This window comes from Schistocerca americana, chromosome 1 (assembly GCF_021461395.2).
Source record: "Schistocerca americana isolate TAMUIC-IGC-003095 chromosome 1, iqSchAmer2.1, whole genome shotgun sequence".
Taxonomy (NCBI): domain Eukaryota; kingdom Metazoa; phylum Arthropoda; class Insecta; order Orthoptera; family Acrididae; genus Schistocerca; species Schistocerca americana.
This window is the reverse complement of record NC_060119.1, coordinates 864126672-864148569: the sequence shown is the minus strand read 5'-3', so window position 1 is coordinate 864148569 and position 21898 is coordinate 864126672. Positions and strand designations below refer to the sequence as shown.

Here is a 21898-nt window from a genome sequence, read left to right as displayed (position 1 = left end):
ATTTACATTCCACCAGAACCTTATATTATCATACTGTAATTGAATAACTGACACATTCCATAACATAATGAGAGGTTGCAATTATGTTCCACAGAACGTGCAAATTACCAACCACCCAGCCTCCCTTCCCATCGGGTGGTCTCAGTTCTCGTCTGTTTACAATTGTAGTCGACTGCCACATTATAGTATCCACAGTATAGTTGGTGTTGTGTTCTATGCAAGTTGTCTTCATTTTTGTAAAGCAAAATTGATATTTTAGAAGTGTCATATGGTTATTTTACAATTATTTCTAAAAGAAATCAACTAAATTAATGGATTACATTTACAAGTTATCCATGCTTCTCACCTTTTTTTTTTCTACCAAGGAATATTTTAAAAATTTTGGTAATAGAGGCATGATTTTGTTGCCACTGTCTTTCATTACTTTTAAAGTGTCATTAATGCATACTTTAGTACGACATTTGTTATTATGTTGCTCATAATGCCTTGAAAATTATAAGCCAGCAGCACTATTCAGCTCTGTTCAAGGTATACACTTATTTTGAAGAATTTTATCCCCTTGAATTAAGGCAATGGGAGAAAAGTATCTTATACAGGGACATTTCATGAAGAAAGTTGCTTGATGGTTATTTTTTGCATGGCATACACAGTGATATCTACATAGTTGAAGATTGAATAAAACAGACTAGTTTTGCTTACACAAGGTAGCATTATAAGCTGACATGCTCTTTACTGCACACTGTCTGCTTATGCAAAGCTGCCTGCATTGATTTTTGTTGTTTGTGAATTTTGGTGGTCACAGTGGCAAGGTTATCAGCATTCTTATCTTCACCTGAATAACATTTTCTTTATGTCATGGATGGAAATGCAAAGAGAGATTTTCTTAAATTGTGATTGATATTACACCAATATATAATGATAATTCTATTCTACAGGATGTAATATTTCATAATGAGGCTTACAGCAAAAGTGAAAGCAGTGTAGAGGCAAGCCCTGAACACAGTCGTGGCAAAACTCCGCCACAGCCTCCGACTTCAAATGCACCACAAGCTACAAATGGGGAGCTGCCGTCCATTCAGCCACAATCATCATTTGTGGCAGCTGTCATTGGAGCTATAAAAAGTGCCACAGGTGGTGGAATTGCTAAGAGATTATCAGTCTGTTCTGAGCCTGGTACTGGTAAGAATCAATTTCAAAATAAATTAATGAAAGCAAGAAAATATTTAAAAAATGTTAACTTAATAAGGCAAAATCAACAGTATATTATAGAGTATGATTAATCACTCTAAAACAATGAAAATATGGCACACTTGACAGAAACACAAAAAAGGAGTAAGCTGCATAATCTCAAGTGTATGGAACTTGTATTTCTCGATACTTAAAAACAAATGGAGAAGTAGTATATGGAGGTGAGATGTACAGGTATTCAGTCAAGAGCAAGAGAACCCATCTGAGGCAGGAAAGAACAAAAACATTACGAGGAAGATTTCTTTCCCTAGCCTCTTCACTATTTGTTTCATGAGACAAAGTAACAAAACCAGTAGTGACACTAAGTTTTTTGTCAAGTTTGCTCTATTTTCTACATTTTGTAATAATTTCTTTTGTTATAAATTTTCTAGAGCTAATAATCTGTTTAATAACAGCTACAGAGTGAAAATGAAAAGTAACATATGATTCTCCAGGACAGAACCTGTGGTCTAGGGATAAAGTCTTTGACCAAATATCAAAATGTTGTATGTCTGGGGTTAAAAACCAGTCACTGCCCAAGTTTTGAATAAAAATCAGCAATAGTGGCCAAACACCTCTGACGTCAGAAGCCACCCTCATTCTGCCAACAACCTTGTTAAAGAGGGCAGAGGGGTGGACAGAAGTTCAGGGCACTCTCTTGTCCTTGTGATGAGAAACTGCCCCTAAAAGTTAGAAGAATGAGTAGTTGTCAAAAGCATGAGGATGCAGAAGACAATGGAAACCAACACATTAAAGGCACACAATGGGTATCCACAGGACATATGGTCTGTAATCGAAAATCTGTCATGACAGTCTCTCTATTGGCAAAATATTCTGGATCAATCCCCCATTCAGGCTACTGGGAGGGGACTGATAAGGGGGAGGTAACCATGAGAAAAAGGTGGAATAGCCAGAATAACCAATGATGGGCTAACATTTTATGAGTCAGTGCATGGAATGTCAGAAGTCTGAATGTAGCAGGAAAGCTAGAAAATTTGAAAAGGGAACTGCAAAGGCTCAATCTAGATACAGTGGGGGTCAATTAAGTGAAATTGAAAGAAGGATTTATGGTCAAAAGAATGTAGGGTAATAGAGTTCTACAATAAATGCTAGCTAGTAATAGCAAATCCTCTGTTCAGTAATCACAAGAGCAGGTGGTATACTTGGAAAAGGCCTGGAGATGCTAGAAGATTCCAGCCAGATTACATCATGGTCAGAGATTTTGAAATCAAATACTGGATTGTAAGTTATAACCAGATGCAGATATAGACTCAGATCACAATTTAGTAGTGATGAAGAGTAGATTGAAGTTAAAGAGAGTTGTCTGCATGAACTAGTTTGGAAGGAAGTGGAATATTGAAGCACTGAGGAATGATGAGACATGTTTTAAGTTTGCTAAGGATGTTCTAACACTGGGATTTCACAAGTCCAGTTAAAAGTTTTTTTTTTTAATAAACACTGTCCACAAACTGACAAAATTTTATTACGATTCAGATACGTTTTCAGTTAAAAGTCACACATCTGAATAAAAATAATGCACACAGTGTTCACTGAATTCACAAAGTATGTCACACTCCTAAAATAAGAAATATCTTGTACTTTTTTCCTTGTGAAGGATTTTTGTGAAAAATTATAACAGTTCTTAATTTAATGAAAAATAAAATGTTATTAGAAAATTTTGTAAGCAAAACTTACATAATGCAAAATATATGCTAACTACGGCCACATAGAAAAATGGAATTTAGAGGATAATTTACTTTTTTAAAATCAAAGGTAGTTATGGGTTTCCAAATTGTTACAGAAAACATGGTAAAGAGAGACATTTAAATGATTGTTGCCATTCAATACATCAATCCCATAGACTCCTTCTCTAAAAATAAAATTTGCAATTTAGAATAAAACAAAATTGAAAAGTAAGTCTGATTGCACGCTTTGTCTATCAGAATAGGTAGCATAAACTACTGTTAATACACATTCACTATAATGTTGATGCTGTGTACAAAAATTAGAAAGACAGAAATAGGTACAAGGAACATGAGTGTGATGAAACCTTAGGTGACAGAAGAAATATTTCAACTGATCGATGAAAAAAGAAAGTACAGAAATGTTCAGGAAAAGACAGGAATATACCAACATAAATCACTTAGAAATGAAGTAAACAGTAAGTGTAGTGCAGCCAAGGTGAAATGGCTGCAGGAAAGATGTGGAGAAAAAAAAAAAATCAAAAAAGAAATCATATACAGGGTGTTACAAAAAGGTACAGCTAAACCGTCAGGAAACATTCCTCACACACAAAGAAAGAAAATATGTTATGTGGATATGTGTCTGGAAACGCTTACTTTCCATGTTAGAGCTCATTTTATTACTTCTCTTCAAATCACATTAAACATGGAATGGAAACACACAGCAACAGAACGTACCAGCGCGACTTCAAACACTGTTACTGGAAATGTTCAAAATATCCTCTGTTAGCGAGGATGCATGCATCCACCCTCCATCGCATGGAATCCCTGATGCGCTGATGCAGCCCTGGAAATGGCGTATTGTATCACAGCCATCCACAATATGAGCACGAAGAGTCTCTACATTTGGTACCGGGGTTGCGCAGACAAGAGCTTGCAAATGCCCCCATACATGAAAGTCAAGAGGGTTGAGGTCAGGAGAGCGTGGAGGCCATGGAATTGGTCCGCCTCTACCAATCCATCGGTCACCGAATCTGTTGTTGAGAAGCGCACGAACACTTTGACTGAAATGTGCAGGAGCTCCATCGTGCATGAACCACATGTTGTGTCGTACTTGTAAAGGCACATGTTCTAGCAGCACAGGTAGAGTATCCTATATGAAATCATGATAACGTGCTACATTGAGCGTAGGTGGAAGAACATGGGGTCCAATCAAGACATCACCAACAATGCCTGCCCAAACGGTCACAGAAAATCTGTGTTGATGACGTGACTGCACAATTGCGTGCAGATTCTCGTCAGCCCACACATGTTGATTGTGAAAATTTACAATTTGATCACGTTGGAATGAAGCCTCATCTGTAAAGAGAAGATTTGCACTGAAATAAGGATTGACACATTGTTGGATGGACCATTCGCAGAAGTGTACCCGTGGAGGCCAATCAGCTGCTGACAGTGCCTGCACACGCTGTATATGGTACGGAAACAACTGGTTCTCCCGTAGCACTCTCCATACAGTGACGTGGTCAACGTTACCTTGTACAGCAGCAACTTCTCTGACACTGACATTAGGGTTATTGTCAACTGCACGTGTGTGTTAAGACATCAGGGAAAAACCTCTATTGGTACTAGAGGGAGTTCTAGAGAATAGGAGCTTTAGGGGAGGACAGCGATTGGAATGCAGTCAACAAAAGGTTTAAATGCTCCTCTGAGATGAAGAGGTTAGTACAGGGGAAAAACTCATAGTGGGCTGCATGAAACCAGTCAAGGGGGTGAAAAAAGATCTGCCATATTTTTGTAGGCATGATTAACGGTTTGCAGTTGAGTGTTATGCCGAGTTGTATCCAATTTATGCACTTTAGCTATTGTGTGTACTTTCTGGCTGAACTCCAGCCAAACTCGCAAGAAGACAGCTCAGTTGGTCACCAAAATACAGGGTGTTTATAAATGAATATTGAGATTTTAATGCTTTACAATATTTATTACATTAAATCTGCAGTTATAAATGATATGTCAAATGAAAGAGCAACTCAAACAGTTGTGTTAGGCACCAGTGCACATGTGCAACACGCTTTGTTGGTTGATGCGTTTGGTTGAACTTCACTGTACCCAAGCGCTGGATAGGCCGCAAGGGGCCCAATGACAGGGCTTGCTTTGCAAGGCCCCCATATTAACCCGACCTAACACCATGTGATTTTTTTTCCTTTGGGGCTTCATCAAGGATTGTGTGTATGTGCCTCTGCTATCAGCAGACCTCCCTGAATTAAAAACCGGATTGAAGCAGCTGTTGCTACAATCACTGAAGACACACTTATCAACGTTTGGGAAGAACTTGGCTATAGTCTTGATGTGTGCCGTGTGACAAATGGTGCTCACATTGAACATTTATAAGGTTCTTGATAAAACTGTTTGAGTTGCTCTTTCATTTGACATTCCACTCCTCATTTCCTCCTCCTCCTCCTCCTCCTCTCTCCCCACCCCTCCTCTTAGCCCCTTGTCTCTCAACCAACTCATCTGAGATGGAATTGTTGATGATAACCTTGTAAAACTATGTATGCATTCCTGAACACAGTACAGTTTCACGATCAGTTTATTCACTTGGTTTTCTTTTCTATAGGAGAATGTCAGGAGTATATTTTTCATTAGTCTAATTGTGCCATGCTTGACAGGATTCAATGCTCATTGTTGTCAAGGTATCAGACTTTTCATGTGGCTCAGGGCAGACTGCTAGGAACATCTGTTGTAAATTTATGCAGACATGCATTTAATCAAATGTAGTTTATGTAGAGCTGTAATTCTTACTCACAGCCTCAATGAACATCTCATACATACAGCTTGTAAACAACAGGTTATGATAGAATGTTTCTTTAGCAAAAAATATCCTCTGTGTGTGAGACCTACCATTCTCCAAAACATATTGGTGAGGCTCAGAAGTACCTTGCTTGTGTTACTATACCGAATTATGTGTCATTTTTACACAACTGCATTGTACATCTATTTTACAGATACTGATATGGAGAATACAGTACAGGATTCCGTCCAGAAACACAATCAACACAGCTCAGAAGCTAATGGTCGCTTAGTCAACAGCCCATCCCTACAGGACCTTTCCCAGGCCATTCTGGAACGACAGCAATCTGAGGGTGACAGCTCTGGACCTAACAATCGTCTCCCCTCTGCACCAGCTTTGGCTCTTGTTGATCAGATTGTAGAAGCTGACAACTTACTGACACGTTTGCTCAAGGTGTTACGTATTGTGCAGCTGGACAAAGATTCTGGTTATACGGATACCAGCGACAGGTATGTTCAGTATTGAGTGGGTGCATGCTAGAGCAAGGTTTGGTATGTTCAGTATTGAGTGGGTGCATGCTAGAGCAAGGTTTTTATGTATTATCAGATAGTTGTTGTATGGTTACTAATTTTCAAATAATTTATGTAAATACAATAAAGGATTTCTCAACCAGCTATCTTACTTGCTGGTGAAACATGCAAGTTGTATAGTCATGCTCCATGAAATCTTACTGCTGCTGACAGATTATCTAGAGCTGCATTCGAAGTCTTCAGAGGTGCTCCAGGTTCAGCCAAGTCTTAACAATTCTGCAAGACCCTGTGGAACCAAGAGCATGTCTGAAGTTGTACAGTGTAGCTCTGAATGATCTGTGAGGAACAATAAGGTTTCATGGACCACATTCATACAACCTGCGTATTGCATATTTCACCAGCAAGTAATTTATATAAGGCTGGATTTTCTGTGATTTGGCTGCAATTGTTCCAAAAGTAATTAATATTTGAATAAGTCTTACAGCTTTAAAATTGTCTTATTCATTTTCATCATTACTGTTTTCATTGCAATTGACTGGTCTCTTCAATCATCTTAGATTACTCAGTTTTAGGTTTGTGTGAAAAATTAGTTCTAGCCGGTTCCTTTTTCCTGAATGTATTTTTTTTTAATGAAAATGAATGTTCAGCTGTTTTTATCTGCAATTTTTGAGATAAGTGTGATCTAAAATCTCTCTGATCAATCCGTGGTGTGGAAAGTTTTATTAGTATGATAAACAACATAAAGGATCCATTGTTTATAAATGTTACTTGACAACTGAGTAAATATAGTATATTTTTCACATTACATAAAAAAAGCAGCAGCACGTCTCTTTCCTTTCCATCAAGAAATAGTATTGCCACTGTCTCTAAAACATAAAAATATTTTCTTATTACAGTGCATCTGCAAAACCAAATTGAAGAACACAAAATACAAGAATTTGAATCGAACACACATGCTTACTACACAAGTAACTCAGAAAAATTATATCCCTGCCTAACATTTGTTCCACAATATCAATTTTTTGTGAAGTCATTGTGATGTGCAGCATATTGACAAACTGCCTATTGGCTTCTGTCTCGGGTTCTTCGGCAGACGTTCGTCTAATGATTTTTCTGACGTTTCGCCAGCACGAGTGGCTGGCATTGTCAAAGCTTCACCCTCCATTGCCGGTGGTGAACTGGAGCCGAGCTCGCGGGTGCAGACTATATGTACCTGGCGCGCCAATGTCCGAGGGCTTCTCCGCGGTCATTTCCGGTGCGGTTCTCCTCTTGCTACCTGCGATGGTCGTTCACTGCAGTATGGGAAGCCAGGATCCATTTACCTTAAGGCTTTCCTCTTTCTTGTCCAAACTGTTCATGTGTTTTTGTATTTCTACAGCTTCTCTGAACAAGCGCGTGTGATAATGCTTCTCTACAGCCAGAACTTCCGTGTCAGCGAATTTTATTACGTGGTTGGTCTCATTCAGTGCGTGCTCTGCCACGGCCGATTTCTCCACCTGCCCCAACCTGCAATGTTGCTTATGCTCTTTGATCCAGGTGTTGATGGATCGTCCAGTCATTCCGACATAAACTTTTCCGCATGTGCATGGTATACGGTATATTCCCGACATTGCAAGTGGGTCTCTTTTCTCCTTCGCCGATCTAAGACACTCTTTGATCTTCCTTGTCAGTTTGAAAATCGTCTTTACGCCATGTTTGCGCAAAATACGGCCGATTCTGTCTGTCACTCTGGGAATGTATGGCAGAAAGGCTGTACCTGACATTTCTTTTTCCGGTTTCTTACTTCACCGAGTGTTTGGCTCTGTTACACTTCTAATATAATTTGTGGAGTACCCATTGCTCCTCAGGACAGTTTCCAGGTGTTGCATTTCTCGTTTGAAGTGTTGCGGCTCACATATTCATCCTGCTCTCATTACGAGCATACTAATCATGCCTCTTCTCTGGCTCGGGTGGTGGTTTGACAGTTTGTGCAGGTATCGGTCCATGTGTGTCGGTTTTCGATACACGCTGTGTCCCAGGTTTTCGCCGTCCCTTGTGACCAGCACATCTAGAAATGGCAGTTTCTTGTCCTTTTCTACTTCCAAGGTAAATTATGTTGGCATGGAGGCTGTTCAAGTGTCTTAGGAAGTCACCGAGCTGTTCTACACCATGGCTCCGTGACTTCCTAAGACACTTGAACAGCCTCCATGCCAACATAACATTTACCATGGAAGTAGAAAAGGACAAGAAACTGCCATTTCTAGATGTGCTGGTCACAAGGGACAGCGAAAACCTGGGACACAGCGTGTATCGAAAACCGACACACACGGACCGATACCTGCACAAACTGTCAAACCACCATCCGAGCCAGAAAAGAGGCATGATTACTATGCTCGTAATGAGAGCAGGACGAATATGTGAGCCGCAACACCTCAAACGAGAAATGCAACACCTGGAAACTGTCCTGAGGAGCAATGAGTACTCCACAAATTATATTAGAAGTGTAACAGAGCCAAACACTCGGCGAAGTAAGAAACCAGAAAAAGAAACGTCGGTTACAGCCTTTCTGCCATACATTCCCAGAGTGACGGACAGAATCGGCCATATATTGCACAAACATGGCATAAAGACGATTTTCAAACCAACAAGGACGATCGAAGAGTGTCTTAGATCGGCGAAGGAGAAAAGAGACCCACTTGCAATGTCGGGATATACCGTATACCATGCACATGCAGAAAAGTTTATGTCGGAATGACTGGACGATCCATCAACACCTGGATCAAAGAGCATAAGCAACATTGCAGGTTGGGGCAGGTGGAGAAATCAGCCGTGGCAGAGCACGCACTGAATGAGACTGACCACGTAATAAAATTCGTCGACATGGATATTCTGGCTGTAGAGAAGCATTATCATACGCGCTTGTTCAGAGAAGCTGTAGAAATACAAAAACAAACGAACAGTTTGAACAAGAAAGAGGAAAGCCTTAAGGTAAACAGATCCTGGCTTCCCATACTGCAGCAAACGACCGTTGCAGGTAGCTAGAGGAGAACCACACCAGAAATGACCGCGGAGAAGCCCTCGGACGTTGGCGCGCCAGGTAAATATAGTCTGCGCCCGCGAGCTCGGCTCCAGTTCACCACCGGCAATGGAGGGTGAAGCTTTGACAATGCCAGCCACTCGTGCTAGCGAAACGTCAGAAAAATCATTAGATGAATGTCGGCCGAAGAACCCGAGACAGAAGCCAATAGGCAGTTTGTCAACAAGTGGCCACGAAAGCCTTAACAATTTTGTGCAGCATATTCTTGAAACAGCTCACAGAACACTGACTGCCTCTCTTGTTTCCACTGATATTAAACAGATTTAAGTCATAGTATGTGCATTCAGATTATCCAGCTTTCAGAAATGATAGGATGATGAAGTTGAACTGAAATAAGGTATCCACCACTATACTATTTGTGATGCCTTCAATAGTAGAAGTGTAGACACTATTGTCAAAACTTGTTTTTTTATTTCTTTCCAAAACAGCTTCATGTGATAATTTAGTATTTTCTTCCAGAATTCTTTGTTACTTTAACATGTGGAATGAGCTACTGCAGTTAAATGGTAATGTTCTTATTATTGGGTTACTTCCAGCATGCAAGATAACAGGACTTCCAAAGTATTTTAGACCTTTCTCCCATTTGAAATTTTTAGTGTTCTTATTCAAATATCAGTGAATGAAAATTACTGTAATCGCTTCAATTTTTTTGTGGAGAAGTGCCGTAATTTACAGCTATAAACAATAATGGTCTAATTTTCCATTATGTTTTTTTTCTATATCATTCAAATATGTTGTATTTGTGTGTAAATGAGGTCATGTAGACTTCTTTCCATCTGATCATCTATATGGTAACCAGCCAATATTATTCTCACAGTAGCAAGTTCTTCTTTTCTTGTTGTTGATATCAGCTATATTCTCACCCAGTAACAACAGAATAAAAAAGATATACAATAAAAGAAAGGAGACAAAAATTTCTCATTGGTTATCAAGTACATAATTTGCTTATTAATTAATTAATTAATTAATTAATGAACCAGTTCTCTGGTGACTTCACCTTTCAACAAGTATTTCTGCTTTTATAACAAACATTACCTGTGCAGGTGATATGCCACATTGGCACATAAACAAAGTAAGTGAAGTACATGAACTGCAGTACATGAACTGCAGACCAGTACCCTTTACTGTTATAAAGTTTTGCAATGATTGTATTGGCTGTTGACAGTGATATGAGCCTTAACTATTATCTGAGTATTTATTCAAAGATATGTGCACAGAATTAGTTTTTGGCATATTGTTTTTTCAAGGGATATCAATAATGACATACCTTCCTTAGCTGTGCTGGTGTATAACAAGTAGATTGGGAAACTCAGTCATATAGTGGGTTCCTAGGGGCACAGATGGACAGGGTGGCCAACACAACTGACTGGTGATTAGTCAGGGAGCCTGGCCCTAGCACATACAATCCTAGAGGCCATGGCTACAGCATACACAATTGTAGGAGCCCTTGCTAAAATCCAGGCCTTCCACATATTATTACATGCACTGCGATAAGCATGTAAGTAACAGCTGATATAGAATCCAACAGTTATAAATTACCGTCGTCATCATCATCATCATCATTATCATTATCATTATCATTTTCATTTTACAGTTCGAGTTCCTATACTACTGTTAAGAAGCCTCTTCCACTTACTTCCATTCATGTGTAACCTGCCATGGAGAACGTTGTCCATTGTCCTTTCTCTGTCATCATGGTCATCCTTAATGATGTTCATTGTGGATGTGCTGATTGAGTTTAAAAGGAATGTCTTGTTTCCAGCTTTCTTCCTCACCTCCTCATTCCTTAACTTATCATTCTTGGTCTTCTGGTAGTGGATCTAATAAATTTCATTTCTGATGCCTGGAGTCTCAATGACTCTCTCCTTGTTAGGGTGTGTGCTTTGATACCATAGGTATCAAAGTATCTGCTGAACATCAGTGATTTTGTTTTTTATGGAGTCATGTTGTCCACCAGAGGGTTCTCATTTGCTGGTAGAATTCAGAACTCTTTTGCACCCTGTTGGTAATCTCTTGTCTGATCACACTGTTCCTGGAGATTACACTTCTGAGGTACAGGAATTATTACAGTGAGAAGAAGAAAAACACAGATTACATTCGTTCAAGAGAAGTACAATAATAAAGACAAATTACAGGTAGGTGTATTTAAACTATGAGCACTAACAGCAGTGGACATGAAACAATGTGTTCCAAACAATGTGGTACAGTGATTAGTGCACTGGACTCACACTTTGGAGGAGTATGGCTGAAATTCCGCTTTATCTATCCAGATTTAGGTTTTGTGTGATTTCCCTAAATCACTCCATGCAAGTGCCAGGATGGTTCCTTTGAAAGGAACTCATTCTTGAAACATTCAAAGTGTGTGTTTTGTCTGTAATGACACTTATGTTGGTGGGACATTAAAACCTAATCTCCTCCTCCTCCTCCTCCTCTCTCTCTCTCTCTCTCTCTCTCTCTCTCTCTCTCTCTCTCTCTCTCTCTCTAACCTGTTGTACCTTTTTGTTGTCCACCTTATTTACACAATCTTTTGTTATTTGATGCATGACAACTTTTAAGCATTTGAACATAATGTTTCTTTTATACCAGCTCTAGGTTCCAAATTTGCCCAGCCAGCACTTCTGTTGCTACCTATTCTGACCCTACTGTTCATAACATTTATTTTACCAAGCAATAACCCACTTGAGAAACTAGGCAAATTTACATAAACTCACATTGTACATACAATGAGAGTGAAATACATTGATAGACTATATTTACTGGTAGCACAGTAGCAGAGATCTACACTGAGTCTTGTATAGTCTTCTTTTCCTTCTTGTTCTTGTTATTTTTCCTCTTTTTTTTTCCATTGTTATATGAATGGGTTTTGGCTGTGCTAGTGACAGTTGGTGGCCTGATGCCCTTCGTGACACCACAACACAGCTGGAACAGAATTTGTATAACCCATCTGTCTGTCTAGAATAAATAACATCTTCAAGTGTGAGAATATTCTTTGAAATGTTTGTGCAGTGTGTATCTGAGGGATGGCATGGGTACCAGTGTGGTAATTATTTAGATGGATGTGGGAAGTGGACCAAAACCCTCTTCCAAGCTGGCTGGCCTACCAGCCCATGTCATTAATCCACTATTTGACCCAGGGCAGGTTCGCCTCTCCAAATCGCGGAAGTGGTGTATTAATGTGCTCAGCAGTCTGGGTGTGTTGCATTGTGTTTTGTAAATACATTCCACAAAACTGATAACTCCAGACACTGCATTAGAAGGCTCAATTTTCATCACAAGTTTCCTTCAACACTCTGGTCATATATTATCCTGTTATAATCTTTTATAACTTATTGTCTAGCTCCATATTTCCACTTGTAACTCTCTGTACATATTTTTCTTGGCTGTTGCCCTTCTGTCCATAAGTTTGAACCTTCCCTCTCATTACACACATTCATCTTTTTCTGACTGCCTTAATATTTGAAGTGTGTTCTACTACTCTTTGAGATAGTGCCTTGTGACACACTGCATGCTTCCATTGTGTGTATTATGTCTTTTGTTAATATAACTTTCTTATTTTTGTACTAGTGGTTTTGCTCTGATTTACAGGTCTGCACTTCTAGAGAGACTGAGACATCAAGAGGAGCTTACTCGCAACTGGGAAACAACAAGTGAACAGCTGCGTGTGGAACTGCAACGTGCCCATGAGGATCTTGCAGTTTGCACAAGGCAGCTGGAGAAGGCACAGCAACTCCAGGTCTGCTACAACAACCATACTCCTGAACACTTGCACTAGGTCACTCACTTCATTTGGTGGTCTGTTCCCTGCACTCATGTAACACAGTTTGGCCTGAGGTTTTATTAAGTGTTTTGGTTTTGGGTAAATTTTGGAATGAAGTGCTCAGCTGTTTAACCCTTGCTGTTGCTTGATGGAATCCTAATTTATACATCATGAAGTCTAATTATGCACTTTTAATAATACATTTCTGCTGTGTTCCCTTTGCTTCCTGCACTGTGGTGTGTATAACAGCATAAAAGTTTTCAATAGAGATGCTATAAATACAAACAAAATGACAGAAAGTGTCAAACAGAAAGGTACTGCATGTTCCACATGTAGCACTAATAATGAAAAGGAGTCATGAATACATAGAACAAATATTGTGACTGGAACATGCCAACATTAAAAATTTGTACAAAATTTTAAAGAGCACAGTAATGCACTGTTGACTACAAACTTATTTTTTAAATTATATTATACAGCTGCTGGTATCAACAAACAGTTACTGAGATTGTGGTTGAATGTATGCAAGGGTTTTGTTCATAATTTGGTTGTGGAAGTTTTATTTACTAGAAGAGGGTAATTGTTTAAAATATTTGCCTATCTTACAGATGTAATTTATCATAGCATAACATACAAATAACATAAATATTTCTATGCTGATTTGATAAGTTTCTCCCTATTTCAGAATTAATGTGGTTTTTAATTTTGAAATGATTTTATGGAATTTAGGGTTCCAGGTGTTTCTGACACCTTAAATGAAGTTGTACTATCATGACTTCTGATGTATTTACCATTGCAGTACATTGCTGATTAAAGTTAGAATTGATCTCACCAGTTGATTGAAAAGTTCAATTTTCCATGACATAGCTGTCTATATAATTCATGCAGATACTTTGTGTGAACTCAAAAATACTCTGCAGGCAAGTCATTTGCATCATAAAACTCTGTAAAACCTTTACTTAGGCTGTGGCCACACTGCGTTATCGTACACAGGAAGTACTATTCACACAAATCTTTTAGTATTCCTTGCCATCTTATAGCAGTCATTATTTAGTGAAAAAAAAGGACCACCAATGGATAGCTCATTGTGCCTTTAATGTTCACTTTTCTCTATCGTTCCAGCACAGATGTGCAGGTTTTTCATTTCTGCTGAACCATAGATTTATATTTATTAACTGTATAATATGTAAAATTCGTTTCTGTTGCAGACCACAGAATATTGTTCAGTAATTTCTGTCATCCACCATGTGATTCAAGAAAAATTTAGGATGTTTACAGTGACATTGCAACGTTCTTGATGCTTGTCATATTGTTTACTTACATCAGTATGGTTCTAATTACATAAACTTTCGTGAAACCCTTAATTACATGACTTTTGTGGATTCCTTGTGAATATTTTATTGGGAGCACTTTTTTGAAAGGATCTTCATGTGTAATTGTTATAAAAAATTCTCTCATGTACAGATATAACGAATCAAATATCTCAAATTCAAACAAGTGGACCTAGAAGGCATTTAAAGGGTCTTTAAAAAGACAGGTAATGTAAAGTACAATAATACTTGCAATGTATAGATAGGAAATGCATCACTTACAAGGATGAAGTTAATGAATGATAGACATCAACTGGTTTGTGCAGATTTCAAAACTGGCCGGGGTACTGTTACACAATATTCACAGAACAGCATAGGTAATGATGCCCACTAGCAGCAGCCTTTGTCCTCAAACGTGACAAATTTGCCCGGCATTATTTCTAGAAGTTTCATTTGAAATGTTAGTAAGCATTATGTAATTGGACTCATCTTATTTTTATAGCTGTCACCTGCAAATAAAAAAAAAAAAATACCTGTAGCTGTGTTCTAGAAAATGAAAAAAGAACAATAAATGATAGTTGGTTCAATATCTCAGCTGATATAAAGTGTTAGAATTTCAAAGTTGTGCATTAGTTTCTTTCAATTTTGTGCCACATTTTCATCAGGAAGTAATTTATACACTCTGTAATTTGTCGAATTTGTTTAATTGTCAAGCCTGGACTATTAACCATATGTTTCACAAAATTTTCCACTTATTGGTGTGGGTCTTTTTAAACATTTTTTGCTTTACCAAATGTTTCAAGTGTCCCTAGTTTTCTCAATTCACTTTTCACTTTCAAGCAGTGCTATGTCCCAAACACATATTTGAAAAATTATTCCACAGTTTGACTAAATTTGTTCTAGAAAATTTGCTTTGTCTGTGCTAGTCTATTCCTTGCATTCCTTTGTTGCTACTTGTATGAAATTCTGGCCTTAGGTAATAGATCACTTCATATTTATGATAGCTTTCCCAATTTTGGCACTGAATAGTTATGTTGCTCTTCTTAATTTGTGCTTGACCCATCAGTTTCACCATTGGCTTTAATAGCTCTTGATAGTCATTTTTCTTTTAGGACCTTATCACTGATGTACAATTATCATGGAATTTTCTGTATCTCTGTTATACCTTGCAACATTTGATTGTCCAAAGCCTTTAATGATATCCCACTGTTGATCTTGGAAATCAGCTGTTGATGTTGTGCAACAGTGATCATCTATCCCTAACTCATTCTAAATCTAATTTACTTCCAGATGCATCAATGATTTGGTTTTCCATTAAGGTGCAGTAACAGTTCTTCTTTCTTAATGAAAGAAATACAAGCATTAAGCCCTGGTTTTCCAGTGTCACACTCTTTAGTAACATGTCCCAGTAGCTTTATATTTGTTGGATTTTGGTTTTCAGTTTTAATAGCTCAGAATTACACTCTTTTTACATTGTTTTGGCATCCTCCACTACACAGATTTGTATTCCTCATACTTGTTTCCTATGAAATTGTAACACTGGTATTAAGAAACGGTACCTTCATATTTCAGTTTATCATCATGTTTCACCCGCAAAGGAAAATTGTAGAACTTGCATCTCAAACTCTACCTCCAGGACTTGAATGTTGTTTAACACTTGAGTGGAAACAAAATCAGTTAACAAATAATTTTAAAAAACCACAATTGTTCAATAATGGGGAGTGGCTTGTCAAACTCTGTTTACATTACCCTATAGTGCAAAAAGCAGACTGGTCAAAGACTTACTGCCATTGTTTTGATGCTGCATGTTTCATAGATTTGTTTTTGATTAAGCACTTTGTTTCTATTTGTTTATGATTATGCTCCATTGCAATCACTTTGTTTAGTGACTACTAAATTTTCAATCTTATTTTGTTTGCCATGTTTTAGATAAGTGTATAATACAGCACTGTTAAAGTTGAAATGGAGACAGGGACAGAAATAACCTTCCCCCTATACACCTGGAGTAAACAGTCGTACATGTAATTGTAAAAAGACAGTTTCCAAGTTAGAATCAGAGTTAAAAGCTTTTGCATATGAATATACTCACTGCTTTTGCATTCATAGAATGTATGATTTGTTTTATACTGTCAAACAGAAGTTTTATTCATAAGGTTTGTGATTAGTTACATGGGTGCTTTTCTGTACACTCTAAGCCTGTACCATCTTTAAAGGTGCTAGTTAAGATTGCCCTTTGCACACGATACATGCTTCTGGCTGTGTGAGGTATATGAAGTACATGTGCAAACTCCATGTATGTAGACTGCAGGAATAGTGAATACTGAGTAAAAAAATCAGTAATTGTATTTCTTTCTCTTTACTGAGATTTATACAAACAACTTTGTATTTAATTTTAAATACCCTGTATTTTTGCAGTGGACTTATTTTTATTACTCTTAGCAACACCTTCTATAAATGATGTATGTTTGTATGAGATTCATAAATTTTTAATACAAAATATAGTTTTTTGTCTGTATATGTTGGTAATACACCCATTTTTGTACCTAGTACTTCATTCCCCCTGTTTTCCTTCACTCATTTGTGTACCTAGATGTAGAAACTTCTTACAGTTAACAATACTGTGTAGATAAATTTCCTTATTTTGTTTTCCTGTATTTAGAGTTTATAATCCAGTTACAAAAACAACCTGCTCTTGTTTATTAGGTTCCCCAGTAATGTGAGTAATAGAAACAGAAATATATTGATAAAATGTTCAAGACCATGAGTGAAGATGTTGCTTCAACAAGGCACAAAAAGAGGGAGTGTAAAAACATGTGTTGTAATGTGAAGAATTTATCAGTTATGAAATTGTGTATACCCATGTAATGATGTCATAGAGAGAGAATGACATGGAAAATGACTGGACCTGATTTTCCCATGTAGGGCAGAACTTTACCATGTATCTGTAGGCATATGTGAGTCATTCAGAAGGACAAAGATCAAACAGTGGAAAATCCAGGATGGAATGTAACAATATTATAAAAGGAAAGTTGCTATTCACCATATAGCAGAGATGCTGAGTCACAGGTAGGCACAACAAAAAGACTATCTTTTTGTTGTGCCCATCTGCAACTCAGTATTTCCACTATATGGTGAGTACACACTTTCCTTTTCATAATATTGTTTCAGTCAGAAGGAAGTTAGAAATATAAATTAGAATATTTGTGGCAAAGGAGGAACATGCTCTTAACCATTTACTGAAACATAAGTAAATTCGACAGGGAGTGGTAGTCGGATTTAAACATACAGTAGAATCTCAGGATTTCAGAATTTCCAAAAATTCCCAAATCAGGAGAACAGATAAAATTGGTAACAGGAGAAATAACAGACATGATTTGCAGGTGCATTTCACTGGAAGATGACTCACTCTGGAACATTTAAAAAAATTGAATTTGAATGTATTTTATCCATAATGGATGTAGTTGAACTCCATGACTGTTGCTTTATATGGTGTAGAACTTGTCACTTTCAAATGTTTCCTATATCTTGTGTTGCTCCAGGGCATGGAACAACTTTTTGTTCCTTACGATGCTGAAACATTTAGTTTCCTTTTCTTGTTTGAGATGTTTACCTTTCTCCTAGTGACAGATTTTTGAAAGTTATCAAAAACTGGAAATTAAACCATGTTCTTAAAGTTGTATGTCTGTCATCTCTACTTCCGTGTAATTACATGTTCTTAAAATTTCTATGAATGCCCTTGATGCAGAAAATCTAATTAGAATTTAGTAAGTACTTATGCATTCCATTCATTCCAGCAAAATGAGTGTTACAAATTGTACACCTCTTCTTTGAAATTATTCATTATGTCACCTAATCTGAATTTGAATACAGGTGAATTATCTGACACTCATATCAGGATGAATGACACAATATTCTGGTAAGCCCCACTATGTGCCCACAGGACTCTGCACAGGCACTGGTGCCCATTCCAACAAATATCAATCATGTAACAAATAGCCTGTTAGTTTTTATTTACAGAATAAGCTTTCTGCAATGCTGTGGTGCACATAAAGAATTTACTACAATTCTTCCAGATGGATGGTGAAAAATTGATTTCACACACAATCAAAGCTGTAGTGCATCAAGGTTTGGTTGAGGTTATGGATAAACCATTACAGAAAATAGTTTATACATCCATTCTTACTTTGTACTAGTGCTTTATTTGTAGACAGGAGTATTATCATACTGTGATAAAACCATCACACCATCACTACTTAATTACTACAATGCTATTCACCAGGAATTTACCAGAACCACAAACATCCATCTATGTTACCCACTATGTACTGTGACTCTGTCTGTAAACATTCTTCCACTGCTCCACGGAACAAAAATTGCATTGTCTGCACCATTCTAGGCAATAACACACATTCACTTCTGTACACAGCCAGTTATTGACAGTTGAACATTGAATCCTGTCATATTGTGACAGTTTGTCTTGTTACTGATGTCTGCACCTGAGCTGCAGTGGGAGTCCTGCAGTAACTGACAGAAATGCTGACTAGTCCACGTCTGTTAACTGAAGACTTGAAATAAAAAAGGCTCTAAGCATCAAAACATGAATTCCAGGAAAATTTCCTGAAAGTGGAAATGCGATGAATACCTCTAAATGCCATAGTTCAGTACCCACCAAAAAGATAGTAAAGAGGACAAATGAATGAAACAAGTATGTTTTTTGTTCATACTCCCAAAGTTCATTCTGTAGTAGTTTTATAAAACTATTTGTTGTCATTATGTGTCGGGTACTGCATTATTTCTGTGAGGTCTTCCTTCTTTTCTTCAGAGATGTGGCATGTAACATCCAGGGCAGGGAGTTGCATTTTCTTGATGTCCTGCAGTTGCATACATTTTCTCAAAATAGCAGTAACTTCCCAGGCATCAATTTCAATTAAGCTTATGCTGGTTTAAGTGCACAAGACTTCTGTCTGTCCACCTGTAGCCACTGTACTTTGGAAGTGTGCCTGCTATAGTGATTCACTCTCATTGAAAAGACCGTGTGTGCCGTATCACTTGATTTTCCGTTTCGACACTGAATTTTCGGAGTTGTGTTTTGTAACACCTGGTCTTCTTGTAAGTGGTAAGACGTTAGATAGTACCTGGATTTTCTTTTGAATTAATGAAGATATTTCAGCAAACATTCCTCTGTAAATGAGCACCAAAGACATTCCTCTGTAAATGGAACAATGTAATGAACAGGTGATTGTCTCCTGCTCTGTGATGGATCATTAGAGGTACGATGAGATCTTCTTTTAACGTGCAGTATTTGCATCAACACCATCAAGTAACTCTCTTATCTTTAAATATCTTACAGGGCATAAACGTCTTCAAAAAGACTGAATGTGTTCATAGCTGAGGTTCTTGCATTTATACTTTCATGCGCACTGACTCTGAAAGCAAGGAAAACTCTGTGCACTATACCTCATGATACTCTTTTTATGTTTTTCTTTCATCAAAATCAGCATGATTTAGTTAGACTTCATTGTTTCTTTCATGCAAAAAGAACAAAAAGAAACATTCTGTCAAGGTACGGTGTAGTTATCAATCGGTAATAAGACTTTCATCCTGTGCTGGATGAGCTTTTTCAGGAATATGTTTATTGCTGAACCTATGTACTCATTCCCTCCATTTTTCAGCTTTTCCTGATTGCAGTCGCAACATCTTCTTTTTTAAAAATGTCATTTCTTTCCAGTCAAACTGTTATAAACATTTGCTGCCTCTGCCGTTTTATCTAACCCCGAGGAATAATCGTATGAACCCAGTGCATTCTACATGTTGCTGCAATGACTGTTAAAACTGTGTGCCATCTGTTGATTGATTGCATTTGGTGCTATTTTTTTATTTGTGGCAGTTGGAGCCTTTTATGTGTTGTTGGGTTTGGCAACTAGATCTCATTTTACGCAAAACTTCAGAATTCCTTTTCACGGCACTTATAGTGTCATTTTTTTTCAAATTTTAAGTCTTAAATTTATTACAGAGGAACACTGTCTGGCAGTGTGTGCAGGGACTAGAATGCCAACAGGCACAGACATGTGGGAACAGTAGGTTACTGTAGGTTGAGACCAGAATAATTACAGGAACAGAGAATGTGCTGTAAAAATAACTCTCATATAGGCAGTTCAGAAAAACTGGCGATGGAAGGGAGGGACCTGATGGCTTGGGTTGTGAAGCACCCATTGAAATCAAGGATGTTTATGTAGCTGCATGTTATGCCACATGATGGCCTACTTTGCTCTCAGCCGTAGCTTGGCGGTGGCCATTCAACCTGGTAGACAGCCAGTTGGTTGTCACACCAATATAAAAAGCTGTGCAGAGGTTGCAGCACAGGTGATAAATGACAAGGCTGCTTCACAGGTGGCCCAGCCCCTGATGGCATAGGATAAACTTTAGCCCTACACCGAATTTAACCATGCTGGACTTGTCAGAGATCCACTTTCCTTCTCCCAGTCTGTGCAATGGAAGCACTTATATGCCGCCAATCCTTCCAATCAAAACCAACCTAATTCAAACATTGAACCCCGGGTCTCCCATTTCAATTTCATACCACAATCCAACCATGATCTTCCACCCCCCCCCTCCCCCCCCAAAATCTAACCAGCCACTGGTCACCATCCAGGAATTCCTTACCTCCAACTTAGCCTCACCATCCTTCCTCAGGTCCTTTCCTCAGAATACCAATCTTTACACAGAAGAAAGAATATATACATATATTATTTTAGTGACCAGTCTTCTAACTGGTTTGATGCAGCCCGCCACCAAAAATTCCCCTCCTTTGCCAACCTCTCATGTCTTAACAGATATCCTATAATCCTGTTCCTGTCGGTGGTTTCCGCATATTGCTTTCCTCTCTGATTCTGTGTAGAACATATTCATTCCTAACCTTATCAGTCCACTTAATTTTCAACATTTGTCTATAGCACCTCAGCTCAGATGCTTCAATTCTCTTCTGTTCCAGTTTTCCCACAGTCCATTTTTCACTACCTTACAATGCTGTGCTCCAAATGTGCATTCCCAGAAATTTCTTCCTCAGATTAAGGCCTATGTTTGATACTAGTAGGCTTCTCTTGGCCAGGACTGCCCTTTTTGCCAGTACTAGTCTGCTTTTAATGTCTTTCTTGCCCTGTACGTCATTGGTTATTTTACTGCCTAGATAGTAGAATTCCTTATCTTCATATATTTTGTGATCATCAAGCCTGGTGTTAAGTTTCTCACTGTTCTCGTTTCTTCTACTTCTCATTATTTTCGTCTTTCTTCGGTTTACACTCAATCCACATTCTGTACTCATTAGACTGTTAATTCCATTCAGCAGACCATGTAATTCTTCTTCACTTTCACTGAGGATAGCAATATCATCAGTGAATTGTATCATTGGTATCCTTTCATCTTGAATTTTAATTCCACTCCTGAACCTTTCTGTTATTTCCGTCATTGCTTCCTTGATGTACAGGATGAACAGTAGGGGTGAAAGACTATATCCCTGTATTACATC

The 21898-nt window shown here is 38.0% G+C and overlaps 1 protein-coding gene across 1 annotated transcript in view; it reads left to right on the top strand.

Annotated features, from left to right (window-relative positions):
• LOC124594796 (AF4/FMR2 family member lilli) overlaps positions 1-21898 on the top strand; it is a 106972-nt gene that overhangs the window by 58426 nt on the left and 26648 nt on the right. Inside the window, exons 11-13 of the mRNA XM_047133220.1 lie at positions 936-1179; positions 5915-6209; positions 12892-13039. Coding sequence (XP_046989176.1) covers positions 936-1179; positions 5915-6209; positions 12892-13039 — 687 coding nt within the window. The remainder of the gene's footprint in view (positions 1-935; positions 1180-5914; positions 6210-12891; positions 13040-21898) is intronic.